Source organism: Staurois parvus, unplaced genomic scaffold (genome assembly GCF_062004578.1).
Source record: "Staurois parvus isolate SC_StPar_1 unplaced genomic scaffold, SC_StPar_1.0 ptg001231l, whole genome shotgun sequence".
NCBI classification, from domain to species: Eukaryota; Metazoa; Chordata; class Amphibia; order Anura; family Ranidae; genus Staurois; species Staurois parvus.
The window spans coordinates 321-19,699 of record NW_028319027.1 but is presented as its reverse complement, the minus strand read 5'-3'; the positions used below and the strand labels follow the sequence as shown (position 1 = coordinate 19,699).

Below are 19,379 nucleotides of genomic sequence, written 5' to 3'. Positions count from 1 at the left end.
TCCCCCCCTCAGGCTCCTCTCTCTGTTTGTCTAGTTGGGTCACCTGAATGTACCTGGCTGTCCCCTCCCTGATAGGTGACACTGCAGAGACCCCCTCCCCCTCCTCTGTATTATCATCTCATGAGGCTCCCAGTGCAGGGACTGGAATGACACCACACACTGCACACCCCGCACAGCCCACACACTGCACACCCCACACACTGCACACCCCACACATCGCACAAATCGCACACACTGCACACCCCGCACATCCTTCACACACTGCACACCCCACACACTGCACACCCCACACACCCCACACATCGCACACACCACACACACATCGCACACACTGCACACCCCACAAATCGCACACACTGCACTCACTGCACACCCCACACACTACACACACACCGCACACATTACACACACTGCACACACTGCACACACTGCACACCCCACACACTGCACACATCGCACACACCCCACACACTACACACACTGCACACTACACACACACTGCACCCATTACACACACTGCACACATCGCACACACCCCACACACTACACACACTGCACACTCTGTACACACCGCACCCATTACACACACTGCACACCGCACACACACACTGCACACACCATACACACACTGCACACATTACACACACACTGCACACACCACACACACTGCACACACTACACACACCGCGCACACTACACACTACACACCACACACTACAAAAACTGCACACACTACACACACCGCACACACTACACACACCGCGCACACTACACACACCGCACACACTACACACACCGCACACACTACACACACCGCACACACCGACACCTGGATGGTTGCTATGAGTTACTGTAAAGCCCCAACTGTAATGATAACCCCTCTACTGCCAGTCCAGGATCCTGGACCCCCCCAAGAGACCCCAATATGACCGACATCTCCTGCACATGGCTGATATTCACTTTATTCACAATGTCTGGAGACTCCGACTGACCCCCCCACCCCACCCCATAGGGAAAAGTCATCCTGAGTCAGGGGGCTGGTTACCCCTCAAAGGGCCACTTTATTCTGTCTTCTTGTTCTCAGCCGCCCCCTCCAATCTCATCACATCTCTCCAATACCTGAAGAAGAAGAATAGAATGTAAGATAACAGATGGATCTATACAGTCTATAGGGTTACAATGTATCCTCCGATGATGTCCATATAATAATAACAGATGGATCTATACAGTCTAGAGGGTTACAATGTATCCTCCGATGATGTCCATATAATAATAACAGATGGATCTATACAGTCTATAGGGTTACAATGTATCCTCCGATGATGTCCACATAATAATAATAATAACAGATGGATCTATACAGTCTATAGGGTTACAATGTATCCTCTGATGATGTCCATATAATAATAACAGATGGATCTATACAGTCTATAGGGTTACAATGTATCCTCCGATGATGTCCATATAATAATAATAACAGATGGATCTATACAGTCTATAGGGTTACAATGTATCCTCCGATGATGTCCATATAATAATAATAATAATAACAGATGGATCTATACAGTCTATAGTGTTACAATGTATCCTCCGATGATGTCCATATAATAATAATAATAATAACAGATGGATCTATACAGTCTATAGGGTTACAATGTATCCTCTGATGATGTCCATATAATAATAACAGATGGATCTATACAGTCTATAGGGTTACAATGTATCCTCTGATGATGTCCATATAATAATAATAACAGATGGATCTATACAGTCTATAGGGTTACAATGTATCCTCTGATGATGTCCATATAATAATAATAATAATAATAACAGATGGATCTATACAGTCTATAGGGTTACAATGTATCCTCTGATGATGTCCATATAATAATAATAACAGATGGATCTATACAGTCTATAGTGTTACAATGTATCCTCCGATGATGTCCATATAATAATAATAATAACAGATGGATCTATACAGTCTATAGGGTTACAATGTATCCTCCGATGATGTCCATATAATAATAATAATAACAGATGGATCTATACAGTCTATAGGGTTACAATGTATCCTCTGATGATGTCCATATAATAATAACAGATGGATCTATACAGTCTATAGGGTTACAATGTATCCTCTGATGATGTCCATATAATAATAATAACAGATGGATCTATACAGTCTATAGGGTTACAATGTATCCTCTGATGATGTCCATATAATAATAACAGATGGATCTATACAGTCTATAGGATTACAATGTATCCTCTGATGATGTCCATATAATAACAGATGGATCTATACAGTCTATAGGGTTACAATGTATCCTCCGATGATGTCCATATAAAAATAACAGATGGATCTATACAATCTATAGGGTTACAATGTATCCTCTGATGATGTCCACATAATAATAATAATAATAATAATAACAGATGGATCTATACAGTCTATAGGGTTACAATGTATCCTCCGATGATGTCCATATAATAATAACAGATGGATCTATACAGTCTATAGGGTTACAATGTATCCTCCAATGATGTCCATATAATAATAACAGATGGATCTATACAGTCTATAGGGTTACAATGTATCCTCCGATGATGTCCATATAATAATAATAATAATAACAGATGGATCTATACAGTCTATAGGGTTACAATGTATCCTCTGATGATGTCCATATAATAATAATAATAACAGATGGATCTATACAGTCTATAGGGTTACAATGTATCCTCCGATGATGTCCATATAATAATAATAATAACAGATGGATCTATACAGTCTATAGGGTTACAATGTATCCTCTGATGATGTCCATATAATAATAACAGATGGATCTATACAGTCTATAGGGTTACAATGTATCCTCTGATGATGTCCATATAATAATAATAACAGATGGATCTATACAGTCTATAGGGTTACAATGTATCCTCTGATGATGTCCATATAATAACAGATGGATCTATACAGTCTATAGGGTTACAATGTATCCTCCGATGATGTCCATATAATAATAACAGATGGATCTATACAGTCTATAGGGTTACAATGTATCCTCCGATGATGTCCATATAAAAATAACAGATGGATCTATACAATCTATAGGGTTACAATGTATCCTCTGATGATGTCCACATAATAATAATAATAACAGATGGATCTATACAGTCTATAGGGTTACAATGTATCCTCCGATGATGTCCATATAATAATAACAGATGGATCTATACAGTCTATAGGATTACAATGTATCCTCCGATGATGTCCATATAATAATAATAATAACAGATGGATCTATACAGTCTATAGGGTTACAATGTATCCTCTGATGATGTCCATATAATAATAATAATAACAGATGGATCTATACAGTCTATAGTGTTACAATGTATCCTCCGATGATGTCCATATAATAATAATAATAACAGATGGATCTATACAGTCTATAGGGTTACAATGTATCCTCCGATGATGTCCATATAATAATAACAGATGGATCTATACAGTCTATAGGGTTACAATGTATCCTCCGATGATGTCCATATAATAATAACAGATGGATCTATACAGTCTATAGGGTTACAATGTATCCTCCGATGATGTCCATATAATAATAACAGATGGATCTATACAGTCTATAGGGTTACAATGTATCCTCCGATGATGTCCATATAATAATAATAATAACAGATGGATCTATACAGTCTATAGGGTTACAATGTATCCTCCGATGATGTCCATATAATAATAATAATAACAGATGGATCTATACAGTCTAAAGGGTTACAATGTATCCTCCGATGATGTCCATATAATAATAATAATAATAACAGATGGGTCTATACAGTCTATAGGGTTACAATGTATCCTCCGATGATGTCCATATAATAATAACAGATGGATCTATACAGTCTATAGGGTTACAATGTATCCTCTGATGATGTCCATATAATAATAACAGATGGATCTATACAGTCTATAGGATTACAATGTATCCTCTGATGATGTCCATATAATAATAACAGATGGATCTATACAGTCTATAGGATTACAATGTATCCTCTGATGATGTCCATATAATAACAGATGGATCTATACAGTCTATAGGGTTACAATGTATCCTCCGATGATGTCCATATAATAATAACAGATGGATCTATACAGTCTATAGGGTTACAATGTATCCTCTGATGATGTCCATATAATAATAACAGATGGATCTATACAGTCTATAGGGTTACAATGTATCCTCTGATGATGTCCATATAATAATAACAGATGGATCTATACAGTCTATAGGATTACAATGTATCCTCTGATGATGTCCATATAATAACAGATGGATCTATACAGTCTATAGGGTTACAATGTATCCTCCGATGATGTCCATATAATAATAATAATAACAGATGGATCTATACAGTCTATAGGGTTACAATGTATCCTCTGATGATGTCCATATAATAATGATTGTACAATCTTTATAAAACCTCCTTGGGCAACCCATACACTTTACAATCTGTCCCCTAATAACAATCTTGTAATGCAGGCCATAGATGGGTCATTTAACGGCCGAATTTTCGTCCACACGAAAAAAATCGGCCGATATTCACGCCGTTAGTGGGGCCAGCCCGTCGGCCATTTTTCACGGATTTTCTCGTTTAGTATTATCAGTCATGCTGGAAAATCCACGAAAAACGGACATTGGTGGCAGCATCGCTGCCAGCAACAACCAATTTTTTGTTTTTTATCGGCCGAAGATTCGGCCGATAAACGAATCATCTATGGCCAGCCTAATCCCCGCACAATCGGTTGGCAGATTTATCTACAATCCCCCCAGCCATCTCTGGGCTCTCGGGACACTTCCAGGCTCTGGAAATGGCCACACATCTTACAATCTGATTGTGCAACCAATACACAATCGTCTTTACAAAAACTCAGTCCTTTCGATTTGTATCCAGGAGGACCCTCACATCCAGGGGCGAACTAAACATTTGGAAACTCGGGCACTGCCCGAGGGCCCGGGGTCAATAGGGGGCCCCATGAGATGCCCCTGGTACCTTTTTCATAGGCTTTTTTGAGTTTGGGCAAGGACACAGGGGCCCCATGATCCCCTATTGCCCAGGGACCCCATGAGTTGTCAGTCTGCCCCTGCTCACATCACGTCTGAAGCAGGGGCAGACTGACAACTCATGGGGCCCCCGGGCAATAGGGGATCATGGGGCCCCCAGGCAATAGGGGATCATGGGGCCCCTGTGTCCTCGCCCAAACTCAAAAAAGCCTATGAAAAAGGTACCAGGGGCATCTCATGGGGCCCCCTACTGACCCCGGGCCCTTGGGCAGCGCCCAAGTTTCCAAATGGTCAGTCCACCCCTGGTCATGCCCCACCTATCAGACATCTCGGGGGAGGGGGGGTGGGGGGTTAATTTCCCCCCCCCCCCCGTGCAGTCGGTATTACATTGTTCTAGTTATGTACGGTTGTTACAATGTTGCTTTTCCTGGCGGTCATGTGACCGGGCGAAGGGGGAACATTGCGATCTCGGGACGTTGGTGAGTCTTCTCTGCCACCTGAGAACACCCATCATGTGCGGGATGAGATAATAGTACGACGGGCGGGGGACGGGCGAGGGTCGGCACGTTTCTGGGCGCACGAGACACGAGGGTGAGCTGGCAGAACGCGGCGTCTCCGGGTGTGGCACTAATACTGTACTTCCCCGACACTTCCTGGGTACAGCGAGCTCAGAGGATCTACAGTACAGGGAGGGAAGTCCAACCGGACGGACAGGTTCTCCGAGGACCGACATTTCCTGAGGGATCCAACCAGTCACCCCCCCATTGTTGTCCCCGGGGCCAGGAACCGTGAGCGGGGTCACCTGAGACAGATCAAAGGATCTGCTGTGAAGCGTTGGCTCCCGGGAGCTTCTGTACTTTACATCGTGAGCAGAGGAGTGAAGGAACTTAAGAAACAGGTCAACCAACATCAGATTTATCGAGGATTGTACAACTGGGTGATAGAACGAGATTGGATGGGTGTGTCCAGGAGAAAGAAAAGGGCCCCGTGTATGGGAGGAGATGGCCACCGACCACTCGGAGAAAAATACAAACTGTCCAATGTATACAAAAGTCCCAATCAGAGTTGTGTCCATTATAAAAAAAACACCAAAACCACAACCCATCGTACAACGATAACCGAGAATCTACATTGTAATCTAACTGCCATACCAGCCAGAGGTCCACGGAACCCCATCAGGTACAACAAAGGTCCACGGAACCCCATCAGGTACAACAAAGGTCCACGGAACCCCATCAGGTACAACAAAAGTCCACGGAACCCCATCAGGTACAACAAAGGTCCACTGAACCCATCAGTTATAACAATGGTCCACTGAACCCATCAGGTATAACAAAGGTCCACTGAACCCATCAGGTATAACAAAGGTCCACTGAACCCATCAGGTATAACAAAGGTCCACTGAACCCATCAGGTATAACAAAGGTCCACTGAACCCATCAGGTATAACAAAGGTCCATTGAACCCATCAGGTATAACAAAGGTCCACTGAACCCATCAGGTACAACGAAGGTCCACTGAACCCATCAGGTACAACGAAGGTCCACTGAACCCATCAGGTATAACAATGGTCCACTGAACCCATCAGGTATAACAATGGTCCACTGAACCCATCAGGTATAACGAAGGTCCACTGAACCCATCAGGTATGACAAAGGTCCACTGAACCCATCAGGTATGACAAAGGTCCACTGAACCCATCAGGTATGACAAAGGTTCACTGAACCCATCAGGTATGACAAAGATCCACTGAACCCATCAGGTATGACAAAGGTCCACTGAACCCATCAGGTATGACAAAGGTCCACTGAACCCATCAGGTATGACAAAGGTCCACGGAACCCTATCAGGTATGACAAAGGTCCACTGAACCCATCAGGTATGACAAAGGTCCACTAAACCCCAGCAAGTATGACAAAGGTCCACTGAACCCTATTGGTATAACAATGGTCCACTGAACTCCATCAGGTATAACAAAGGTCCACTGAACTCCATCAGGTACAACAAAGGTCCACTGAACTCCATCAGGTATAACGAAGGTCCACTGAACCCATCAGGTATAACAATAGTCCACTGAACACATCAGGTATAACAAAGGTCCACTGAACTCCATCAGGTATAACAAAGGTCCACTGAACCCATCAGGTATAACGAAGGTCCACTGAACCCCATCAGGTATGACAAAGGTCCACTGAACCCCATCAGGTAAAACAATGGTCCACTGAACCCATCAGGTATAATGAAGGTCCACTGAACCCATCAGGTATAACAATGGTCCACTGAACACATCAGGTATAACAATGGTCCACTGAACACATCAGGTATAACAATGGTCCACTGAACCCATCAGGTATAGCGAAGGTACACTGAACACATCAGGTATAACAATGGTCCACTGAACACATCAGGTATAACAATGGTCCACTGAACCCATCAGGTATAGCGAAGGTACACTGAACCCATCATGTATAACAAAGGTCCACTGAACCCATCAAGTATAACAAAGGTCCACTGAACCCATCAGGTATAACGAAGGTCCACTGAACCCATCAGGTATAACGAATGTACACTGAACCCATCAGGTATAACAATGGTCCACTGAACCCATCAGGTATAACGAAGGTCCTTTGAACCCATCAGGTATAACGAAGGTCCTTTGAACACATCAGGTATGAAAAGGTCCACTGAACTCCATCAGGTATAACAAAGGTCCACTGAACCCATCAGGTATAACAATGGCCCACTGAACCCATCAGGTATAACAAAGGTCCACTGAACCCATCAGGTAGAACGAAGGTACACTGAACCCATCAGGTATAACAAAGGTCCACTGAACCCCATCAGGTATGACAAAGGTCCACTGAACCCATCAGGTATAACAATGGTCCACTGAACCCATCAGGTATGAAAAGGTCCACTGAACCCTATTGTTATAACAATGGTCCACTGAACCCATCAGGTATACTGAAGGTCCACTGAACCTCACCAGGTCTGCACCGCTCATTGAATTGGACTCCACCCAGATAGTGGCTAATTAGTGGTGAATAATGAGCTGACGTTCCATCATATGGCCATAAACTCCTCATTAAATCATTCTGGGCATTCTATAAATCTCTGCTGTAAAAGCTTCCAGCCAACCAAGGCAAATCCTGAACAATGCTAAACGGTAATAAACCTCTACGTCACGGATATCCTCATAGTCCCACAATGTGTAATACAGAAAAGGGACATATTATACGTGGCTCTATCTTCTGCTCTTAATAAGGATGGATACATGAAGGTGTCATTGTGGAAGGATCCACCTGAGAGATGACACCCCATAGGAGTATGGCAGCCATGTCTATGTTGGATGTCGGTCTAGTAGACTTCAGCACCTTGTTCTAGTTCTCTTGTTATTTTTATGACACGGAATCATCATTTTTCTGCGTGGATGATCTCCATCTATACGACATTCCGATCTGACACTCCACATATGTATATATAATTCTGGGTTGTGCAATACGATGTGGAAAGCATTTTGTTCTTTGCAAAGAAAGTTTGTGAATCGTCTCTCTACTTGGAGGAGATTAACCTTCACCAACAGACATTGCACAACCTGTACATCTGCAGACCTGAGGCAGGACTCTGGAATTTGGAGAGAATGTTTGTTCTGGATGGTGAATGAGTTGTGTCTGTCAGAAGAACTGAACTCTTCATTGTACATTCTGTAGTATTATGTCATTACCACAGAACTATTGCTGTACATTCTGGAGGATTAGGAGTATCTGGTGACTCTAGAACATTATGAGTGTAGGGGCTCGACCTAGAACTGGGGTGTCCCTACTTTAAATGTAATGCTCGTGGCTTTGTTTGGGGTATCTTTGATTGTTCGGTTTCTCCTAAGTCCAAGGACGATGCTTGTGCTTATTGCTGTTCATTGCTCTCCAGTAGATAGAGAGAGGAGATACAATCTAAGGGGCTATGAATATTTATTCTGATTTCACAATGATGTGAGTTTTAGGGAAGGAGATAAATATTTTGAGAGGGCTTCTAGAGGGAACCTTAGCCTTCCAGTCTTTGCCTGGAGAGGTTGTAGTGGTGAAAGAAGGTTCCTTCCCTCCCAGGGTTTGCCTGGGGGATGTAGTGGTGGAAGGCCTTTCCCTCTAAGTCTTTGCCTGGAGAGGATGTAGTGATGGAAGGAAGGTCCATCCCTCCAAGTCTTTGCCTGGAGAGGCTATACTGGTGAAAGAAGGATCCCTCCCTCCCAGAGTTTGCCTGGAGAGAGTGTACTGGTGGAAGGTCCTTCCCTCCAAGTCTTTGCCTGGAGAGGATGTAGAGGTGGAAGGTCCTTCCCTCTAAGTATATGCCTGGAGAGGATGTAGTGGTGGAAGGTCCATCCCTCCAAGTCTTTGCCTGGAGAGAATGTAGTGGTGGAAGGTCCTTCCTTCCTAGGCTTTGCCTGGAGAGGACGTACTGGTAAAAGGTCCTTCCCTCTGAGTATTTGCCTGGAGAGTAAGTAGTGGTATGAGGTTTTCCCCTATAAGTCTTTGCCTGGAGAAGATGTAGTAGTAAAAGGTCCTTCCCTCCATGTCTTTACCTGGAAAGGATTTAATGGTGGAAGGCCCTTGAATCCAAGTCTTTGCCTGGAGAAGGTGTAGTGTTGGAGGGTCTTTCCTTCTAGACTTTTTCTGGAGAGGTTGTAGTGGTGGAAGGTCCCTCCTAAGTCTTTGCCTGGAGATGATGTAGTGGTAAAAGGTCCTTCCCTCTACCTCTTTGCCTGAAAAGGATTTAGTGGTGGAAGGCCCTTCCCTCCAAGTTTTTGCCTGGAGAGGATGTAGTGCTGGAAAGTCCATCCCTCCAAGTCTTTGCCTGGAAAAAATGTAGTGGTGGAAGGTCCTTCCCTCCTAGGCTTTGCCTGGACAGGATGTAGTGGTGGAAGGTCTTTCCAACCTAGGCATTGCCTGGAGAGGATGTAGTGTTGGAAGGTCCTTCCCTCCACCTCTTTGCCTGAAAAGGATTTAGTGGTGGAAGGTCCTTCCCTCTAAGTTTTTGCCTGGAGAGGATGTGGTGGTGGAAAGTCCATCCCTCCAAATCTTTGCCTGGAAAAGATGTAGTGGTGGAAGGTCCTTCCCTCCTAGGCTTTGCCTGGAGAGGATGTAGTGGTGGAAAGTCCTTCCCTCCTAGACTTTGCCTGGAGAGGCTGTAGTGATAAAAGGACCTTCCCTCCGAGTCTTTGACTGGAGAGGATGTAGTGGTAAAAGGTCCTTTCCTCTAAGTCTTTTCATGGAGAGGATGTAGTGGTAAAACGTCCTTCCCTCCAAGGCTTTGCCTGAAGAGGGTGTAGTGGTGGAAGGTCTTTCCCTCCAAGGCTTTCCCTGAAGAGGGTGTAGTGGTGGAAGGTCTTTCCCTCCAAGGCTTTCCCTGAAGAGGGTGTAGTGGTGGAAGGTCCTTCCCTACGAGGCTTTGCCTGGAGAGGATGTAGTGGTAAAAGATCCTTCCCCCCAAGGCTTTGCTTGAAGAGGGTATAGTGGTGAAAGGCCCTTACCGCCTAAGTTTTGACTGGAGAGGCTGTAGTTGTGAATGGCCCTTCAATCCAAGTTTTTTCCTCAAGAGGATGTAGTGGTGGAAAGTCCTTCCCTCCAAGTTTTTTTCCTGGTGAGGGTGTAATTACAGAGAGGTGCAGTATTTTTCTCCTATGCCCTTTTCCTGGAGGAAGAAGCCAGAACCACGAACGTGCTTTGTTCTCCTTGCTGCCTGTCTGAATTGAATGTGTCCTAACCTTGTCTATGGCAGAGGCTGAAGAAATTGAATAAAAGCCACCCGTCTTGGCCTACAAAATCTACATTGGCCTGTAATGCCTACAGCTGTCCTTCCACAGAAGTCAAAAGGCAGTGGAAGATAGTTGCCTGTCTGGGCCTAAAGAGTTTTTCAAGAGGTTTGCTGTTTGGAGGGATTTTTGCTTCTCGGTATCCTGTGCTCCAAACCTTCTCACCCCAAATCAAGTGAGCCAATAAATTTCAAGAAAAGGGTTGGAGGATCACAAGTCTGTTGCCATCCGTGAATGGCTGGGTGCAGCTAAAGGGCAGCCCACCATTAGGAAAAATAAATATTCAATAGCTTCAAGCATGGCCATTACTACATGAGAAACCTGCCCCAATGTGACCCCAATCATCCCACCTACCGGGGAAGTATAGAAATGCTTGGCATATCAGTACCAATCCCTCTACTCTCATCGAAGCAGCTGTAGTATTCCGGACCTCACTCATTACATCTGGCAGAATCATACTTACTTGGTACAAAAAAAGTGTATTTATAAAATAAATTGTCCTGCGAAGCTGTGTGTACATTCGTTCTGTGTGACATTCGAATGTCATTAGGCTATTCTCTCTGCAGGTCAAATGTTATTCATTCATTAAAAGTAGAGAGGTTTGGGAAAATACCACATTATGGCCACTAGATGGAGCTGACAATCACAGTAAATAAGTATTTGTGTGCTCATTGGCTCCATCTAGTGACCATAAAGGGGTAATTTCCCGATTCACTGTAATTTCATATGAATGATATGAATGAATAACATCAGACCTGGAGAAAAAAAAAATAACAGCCTCATAACATTTGTTTTTCCCCCCATTTGCTCAGAACAAATGTATTACGATGAGTTACTCCCAAATGAAATACACCCAAATGAGGAAGTATCCTATTGGATGTGTTCTATTTTATTTATAATGTTGGGGGTGGAGCCTGGTGATTATATATTTTAACATGGTGGGAGGAGCTTCATCACATATACAATAATATAAGATGTAGGACTTACTCCACGGTGAATACGATGACCCCCAGAGCGATGGAGAGGATGGAGAAGAAGACGACGGTCCACATGGCCTTGTACAGAGCCAGAGTCTCTGCATAGAGAGGGGAAGGGGGGAGTCAGGGGTCTTCCAGCACAATGCAGTCCTATGGGGGGGCTCTAACACAACAATCACATGAGCCGTCATCACCTCCCCCAACACAGATCCAACATGGGGCGGTCCATTCCATCTTCTTCCTAAGTTTGTACCCCACATACCATGATTGTTATTCCTATTGGTTTATATGGCACTGACATCTTCTGTAGCGATGTACAAAGCCGGGACACACAGGTGCAGTATAATAACCCTCTACCTGTAAAACAGGTGAGATCCCGGCTCAGGGCAGGAGGTAGGGGAGGATTTTCCAGGGCGGACACAGACAGCAGTACAAACCTGGCAGAGGGGACAACCCTTCTAATGCTAATTAGAATGAAAAGAACTATTTTTGCTGGAGTTGGGCTGGAGCTGACAGTTCTTCATGCAGACAGGTACAGAGCAGTACAGACAGGTATGGAACGGTACAGACAGGTACAGACAGGTACAGAGCGGTACAGACAGGTACAAAGTGGTACAGACAGGTACAGACAGGTACAGAGTGGTACAGACAGGTACAGACAGGTACAGACAGGTACAGACAGGTACAGACAGGTACAGAACGGTACAGACAGGTACAGACAGGTACAGACAGGTATGGAACGGTACAGACAGGTACAGAGTGGTACAGACAGGTACAGAGTGGTACAGACAGGTACAGACAGGTACAGACAGGTACAGAACGGTACAGAACGGTACAGACAGGTACAGACAGGTACAGAACGGTACAGACAGGTACAGAGCGGTACAGAGCAGTACAGACAGGTACAGAACGGTACAAAGAGGTACAGAGAGGTACAGAGCGGTAAAGACAGATACAGAGTAGTACAGACAGGTACAGAGTGGTACAGACAGGGACAGAGAGGTACAGAGTGGTACAGACAGGTACAGAGTGGTACAGACAGGTACAGAGTGGTACAGACAGATACAAAGTAGTACAGAACGGTACAGAGCGGTAAAGACAGGGACAGAGAGGTACAGAGTGGTACAGACAGGTACAGACAGATGCAGAGTAGTACAGACAGGTACAGAGTGGCACAGACAGGTACAGAGTGGCACAGACAGGGACAGAGAGGTACAGAGTGGTACAGACAGGTACAGAGCGGTACAGACAGGTACAGAGCGATACAGACAGGTACAGAGCGATACAGGCAGGTACAGAGCGATACAGGCAGGTACAGAGCGATACAGGCAGGTACAGAGCGATACAGACAGGTACAGAGTGGTACAGAGTTGTACAGACAGGTACAGACAGGTACAGAGCGGTACAGAGCGGTACAGAGCGGTACAGACAGGTACAGACAGGTACAGAGCGGTACAGAGTTGTACAGACAGGTACAGACAGGTACAGACAGGTACAGAGCGGTACAGACAGGTACAGAGCGGTACAGACAGGTACAGAGTGGTACAGAGTTGTACAGACAGGTACAGAGTGGTACAGAGTGGTACAGACAGGTACAGAGTGGTACAGACAGGTACAGACAGGTACAGAGCGGTACAGACAGGTACAGACAGGTACAGACAGGTAAAGAGCGGTACAGACAGGTACAGAGCGGTACAGACAGGTACAGAGTGGTACAGAGTTGTACAGACAGGTACAGAGTGGTACAGAGCAGTACAGACAGGTACAGAGCGGTACAGACAGGTATAGACAGGTACAGAACGGTACAGACAGGTACAGACAGGTACAGACCGGTACAGACAGGTACAGACAGGTACAGAGCGGTACAGAGCAGTACAGACAGGTACAGAACGGTACAAAGAGGTACAGAGAGGTACAGAGCGGTAAAGACAGATACAGAGTAGTACAGACAGGTACAGAGTGGTACAGACAGGGACAGAGAGGTACAGAGTGGTACAGACAGGTACAGAGTGGTACAGACAGGTACAGAGTGGTACAGACAGATACAAAGTAGTACAGAACGGTACAGAGCGGTAAAGACAGGGACAGAGAGGTACAGAGTGGTACAGACAGGTACAGACAGGTACAGACAGATGCAGAGTAGTACAGACAGGTACAGAGTGGCACAGACAGGGACAGAGAGGTACAGAGTGGTACAGACAGGTACAGAGCAGTACAGACAGGTACAGAGCAGTACAGACAGGTACAGAGCGATACAGACAGGTACAGAGCGATACAGACAGGTACAGAGCGATACAGACAGGTACAGAGAGATACAGACAGGTACAGAGCGATACAGAGTTGTACAGACAGGTACAGACAGGTACAGAGTTGTACAGACAGGTACAGAGCGGTACAGAGCGGTACAGAGCGGTACAGACAGGTACAGAGCGGTACAGAGTTGTACAGACAGGTACAGACAGGTACAGAGCGGTACAGACAGGTACAGAGCGGTACAGACAGGTACAGACAGGTACAGACAGGTACAGAGCGGTACAGACAGGTACAGAGCGGTACAGACAGGTACAGAGCGGTACAGACAGGTACAGAGTGGTACAGAGTTGTACAGACAGGTACAGAGTGGTACAGAGCAGTACAGACAGGTACAGAGCGGTACAGACAGGTACAGACAGGTACAGAGCGGTACAGACAGGTACAGAGCGGTACAGACAGGTACAGAGCGGTACAGACAGGTACAGACAGGTACAGACAGGTACAGAGCGGTACAGACAGGTACAGACAGGTACAGAGCGGTACAGATAGGTACAGAGCGGTACAGACAGGTACAGAGTGGTACAGAGCAGTACAGACAGGTACAGAGCGGTACAGAGCGGTACAGACAGGTACAGAGCGGTACAGACAGGTACAGACAGGTACAGAGCGGTACAGATAGGTACAGAGCGGTACAGACAGGTACAGAGTGGTACAGAGCAGTACAGACAGGTACAGAGCGGTACAGAGCAGTACAGACAGGTACAGAGCGGTACAGACAGGTACAGACAGGTACAGAGCGGTACAGACAGGTACAGACAGGTACAGACAGGTACAGAGCGGTACAGACAGGTACAGACAGGTACAGAGCGGTACAGACAGGTACAGAGCGGTACAGACAGGTACAGAGCGGTACAGACAGGTACAGAGCGATAAAAATGTCCAGTTTGCATGAGGACTTAATGAACGCTCCCCCCCCCCCCAAAAAAAAAAATCCTTTTGATCACGTCGGCTCTCACCTGGGTAGCAGATCTCATCACTCAGACACTTCGTCCTCCTCAGCCGGCACAGCGTACAGTTATAGAGGATCTTCGTCTCCACTGGGAGGGACAGACAGACACCCATCAGTGATAATGATCAAATATGACCGAGCATAAAACTGACACACAGGAGTACTGAGATGGCAGAAAGAGGACCTGTCATACAGCCCCACTGCTGAGGGGGAGATTACATCCAGTACACATCTGATGTTCAACAATAACCCCCAACATTGGTGTCAGTGGACACAATAATAACCCCCAACACTGGTCTCACTGGACACAATAATAACCCCCAACACTGGTCTCACTGGACACAATAATAACCCCCAACACTGGTGTCAGTGGACACAATAATAACCCCCAACACTGGTCTCACTGGACACAATAATAACCCCCAACACTGGTCTCACTGGACACAATAATAACCCCCAACACTGGTCTCACTGGACACAATAATAACCCCCAACACTGGTGTCACTGGACACAATAATAACCCCCAACACTGGTGTCACTGGACACAATAATAACCCCCAACACTGGTCTCACTGGACACAATAATAACCCCCAACACTGGTGTCACTGGACACAATAATAACCCCCAACACTGGTCTCACTGGACACAATAATAACCCCCAACACTGGTGTCACTGGACACAATAATAACCCCCAACACTGGTGTCACTGGACACAATAATAACCCCCAGCATTGGTTGGCAATTGTCCAATAATGGTACCAAAGCACAAGTCCCTGTCCCGCTCCTGTCCTGCTTGAACACTGCCCCTCCTGGTGAGGCTTTACCCTCCACCATATTGTGCCCCCTCCATGCCAGAGGCCTCCACACAGCCATTGACCTTTATATCCCGAGAAAGGAAGGTCCAAACATCTGAGTAGAATTTCTGCACTCTACTGATGGAATTTAAGGAATGACATTACTGACATGCATTCTGGAGTCACCTGACAGTCCATAGTCAATCACATATAGTGGACGGTCTATTGCAGTCACATGTGAAAGCATATGCAGCACTTTAAGCAGCGGTCTCCTCTAATGGGTCTCTTCATCCACCCAGGGTCATTAGTACTCACAAGGCTGGGCTCTCTGTAGGCACCTCCTCCTTGGGTACACCTCTCCCAGGACCCTCCAGGTGAATAGCCTCACCCTGGAAACTCCTGCCGTTCACAAACATGCCCTGCCCCCCACCTTCATAAGGGACAGAAAGACTACAGGCAGCTCTTCCTGGGTGCAGGTCTACCCCTCCCCCGGCCTCCTGCCCTGTCCAGGGCCTCCATGTGCTGGTCACATCTGTGATGGTGTGGGGTGCTTGGCTCCCATGCCCCAAGTGTATTAGGGCTCCTCCCATCCTGGGTTATAAGTGGGCCCTGACTCACCTATGACATCACTGCAGGGGGGCTTCAGCTAAAAGGGGCCTAATGCCTGATGATGGAGCTTTTCGTCTTTTTACAGAAGGAAACCTCAACCCAACCAAGCAAGTTCACAAACACAACTTCCCGCCATGTTTCTTTCTCTTGCTGTCCCCCGAGATCTCCACAGCAATCCTGAACCGGGGTGAAGGGTTATATTCCATTGGCTGAGAGGGAGGCCTTTCCCCGCCCAGCTTCATCCAACCAACCGCCACGTCTGCTAGCCGGCCTCTTATGGGGGATAGAGGGAAATGCCCATCATGCCTTTCCAGCACAACAGCCCTGCTGACCCCAATACACAGGAGTCACTGACTATCACAAGTATGAAGGGGGAGGGGTACTTACTGCACAGCGGGGGGCACATCACTGTTGGGAGAAGAGAGGGAGAATATGGTGAGTGCAAATATCAAACATCACATTCTGTCCCCAACCCCCTATAATCTGCACCTCAGGGACGTCTTATTAGTATCATGGGCCCCTGGGCAAAGTAATACACTGTGGCCCCTACCAGCCTGCCCCGATTTAGGCTCCAACTCTCAGTTCAGGGATTAAAGTATAAATAGTGGATAGAATGAAACATATATTTATTAGGACTTTCATAAATCAAAGACTAATCAACACAAAGGGCACAGTACGGAGGGGGTGGTTGGACAATACTTGGATCAGGAGGGCACAGTACGGCGGGGGGGGGGGGACAATACTTGGATCGGGGGGGCACAGTACAGGGGGGGGAGTCAGGAGGGCACAGTACAGGGATCAGGAGGGCACAGCACAGGGATCAAGAGGGCACAGTACTGGATCAGGAGGGCACAGTACTGGGATCAGGAGGGCACAATACTGGGATCAGGAGGGCACAGTACTGGGGATCAGGAGGGCACAATACTGGGATCTGGAGGGCACAATACTGGGATCTGGAGGGCACAATACTGGGATCAGGAGGGCACAATACTGGGATCAGGGGGACATGGTACAGGGAAGATGTGAGTCCAGAGGTCCTTCCCTCCCAGGCTTTCCCTAGAGAAGATGATGTGATTCCAGAGGTCCTTCCTCCCAGGCTTTTCCTAGGGAAGATGTGAGTTCAGAGGTCCTTCCCTCCCAGGCTTTGCCTAAAGAAGATGTGATTCCAGAGGTCCTTTCCTCCCAGGCTTTCCCTAGAGAAGATGATGTGATTCTAGAGGTCCTTCCCTCCCAGGCTTTCCCTAGAGAAGAAGATGTGATTCCAGAGGTCCTTCCCTCCCAGGCTTTCCCTTGAGAAGATGATGTGATTCTAGAGGTCCTTCCCTCCCAGGCTTTGCCTAGAGAAGATGTGATTCCAGAGGTCCTTCCTTCCCAGGCTTTGCCTAGAGAGCATATGTGAGCCCAGAGGTCCTTCCTTCCCAGGCTTTGCCTAGAGAAGATGTGGGTCCAGAGGTCCTTCCCTCCCAGGCTTTGCCTAAAGATTATGTGATTCCAGAGTTCCTTCCCTCCCAGGCTTTGCCTAGAGAAGAAGACATGATTCCAGAGGTCCTCCATTCCCAGGTTTTGACTAGAGAGCATGTTAGCCTAGATGTCCTTCCGTCCCAGACTTTGCCTAGAGAAGATGTGAGCCCAGAGCTCCATCCATCCCAGAACTTCTTAGCAGAACCTATGTTATGTTTAGGATTCCCAATAGAAGTATTAATACATCCCAACATATGAAGATCCTTATCACAAGGGAATGAGATTTGTGCCAAGACATCAGTCATGGGGTTTCCATCTAGATGAGAAGCTCCGATGGATGGAACCAGGGAAGGAGATGGCGATAAGTGTTATTTACCTGGCTCAGCCACCTGAGCCCAATCCAATGTTCTTCTCTAGGTGGAGTCACCCTTAAATTTGGTAAGACATTCTACAATAACATACAGTATATGTATCCATCATATATGTATTCCATACCACTGTGTGCGTATTCCACCAGCTTCACTTCATGGAGCCAATCCCAGTAGGCAGCGATTCTGAGATGATCCCGGGAGATCTCTGGGAAGGAGAGGATGGATCATGAATCGGACAGTAATACTCTACTAGAGAGATATCAGAACGATTATATTCATCATGGAAATAACCGATTGTTAAATATCTTTGTATTTACCCAACACCCTAAAAACCCGATGCGTCTTCTCCGTGATGGTGAACACGTCATCTTCATCTGAAAGACAGGAGGACAAGGAGTGTAGATCCAAAAAATAGACAAAGGAGAGAGCAGGAACAGTGATAGTGCATGATGGTTAGACTAGGGGGGATGGAGGAAGATGATGGAGAGGACAGTGATGGTAATGATGGTTAGACTAGAGCATGGAGGAAGATGATGGAGAGGACAGTGATGGTGGATGATGGTTAGACTAGGAGCATGGAGGAAGATGATGGAGAGGACAGTGATGGTGGATGATGGTTAGACTAGGAGCATGGAGGAAGATGATGGAGAGGACAGTGATGGTAGATGATGGTTAGACTAGAAGCATGGAGAAGATGATGGAGAGGACAGTGATGGTGGATGATGGTTAGAAGATGGATGGAGAGGACAGTGATGGTGGATGATGGTTAGACTAGGGAGCATGGAGGAAGATGATGGAGAGGACAGTGATGGTGGATGATGGTTAGACTAGAGCATGAGGAAGTGATGGAGAGGACAGTGATGGTGGATGATGGTTAGACTAGGAGCATGGAGGAAGATGATGGAGGGGACAGTGATGGTAGATGATGGTTAGACTAAGAGCATGGAGGAAGATGATGGAGAGGACAGTGATGGTGGATGATGGTTAGACTAGGGGGGGTGGAGGAAAG

General features: G+C 46.2%; 1 protein-coding gene across 1 annotated transcript; it reads right to left on the bottom strand.

Moving 5' to 3' along the window:
- Window positions 1-11,876: 11,876 nt before the first annotated feature.
- TMEM95 (transmembrane protein 95) lies at window positions 11,877-18,744 on the bottom strand (the record flags this gene model as incomplete). Its single annotated transcript, XM_089660366.1, has 4 exons — window positions 11,877-11,968; window positions 15,140-15,220; window positions 18,495-18,575; window positions 18,688-18,744. Coding segments are annotated over 4 exons (311 nt in total), but the record flags the coding sequence as incomplete, so codon positions are not given.
- Between the last annotated feature and the right edge of the window lie 635 nt (window positions 18,745-19,379).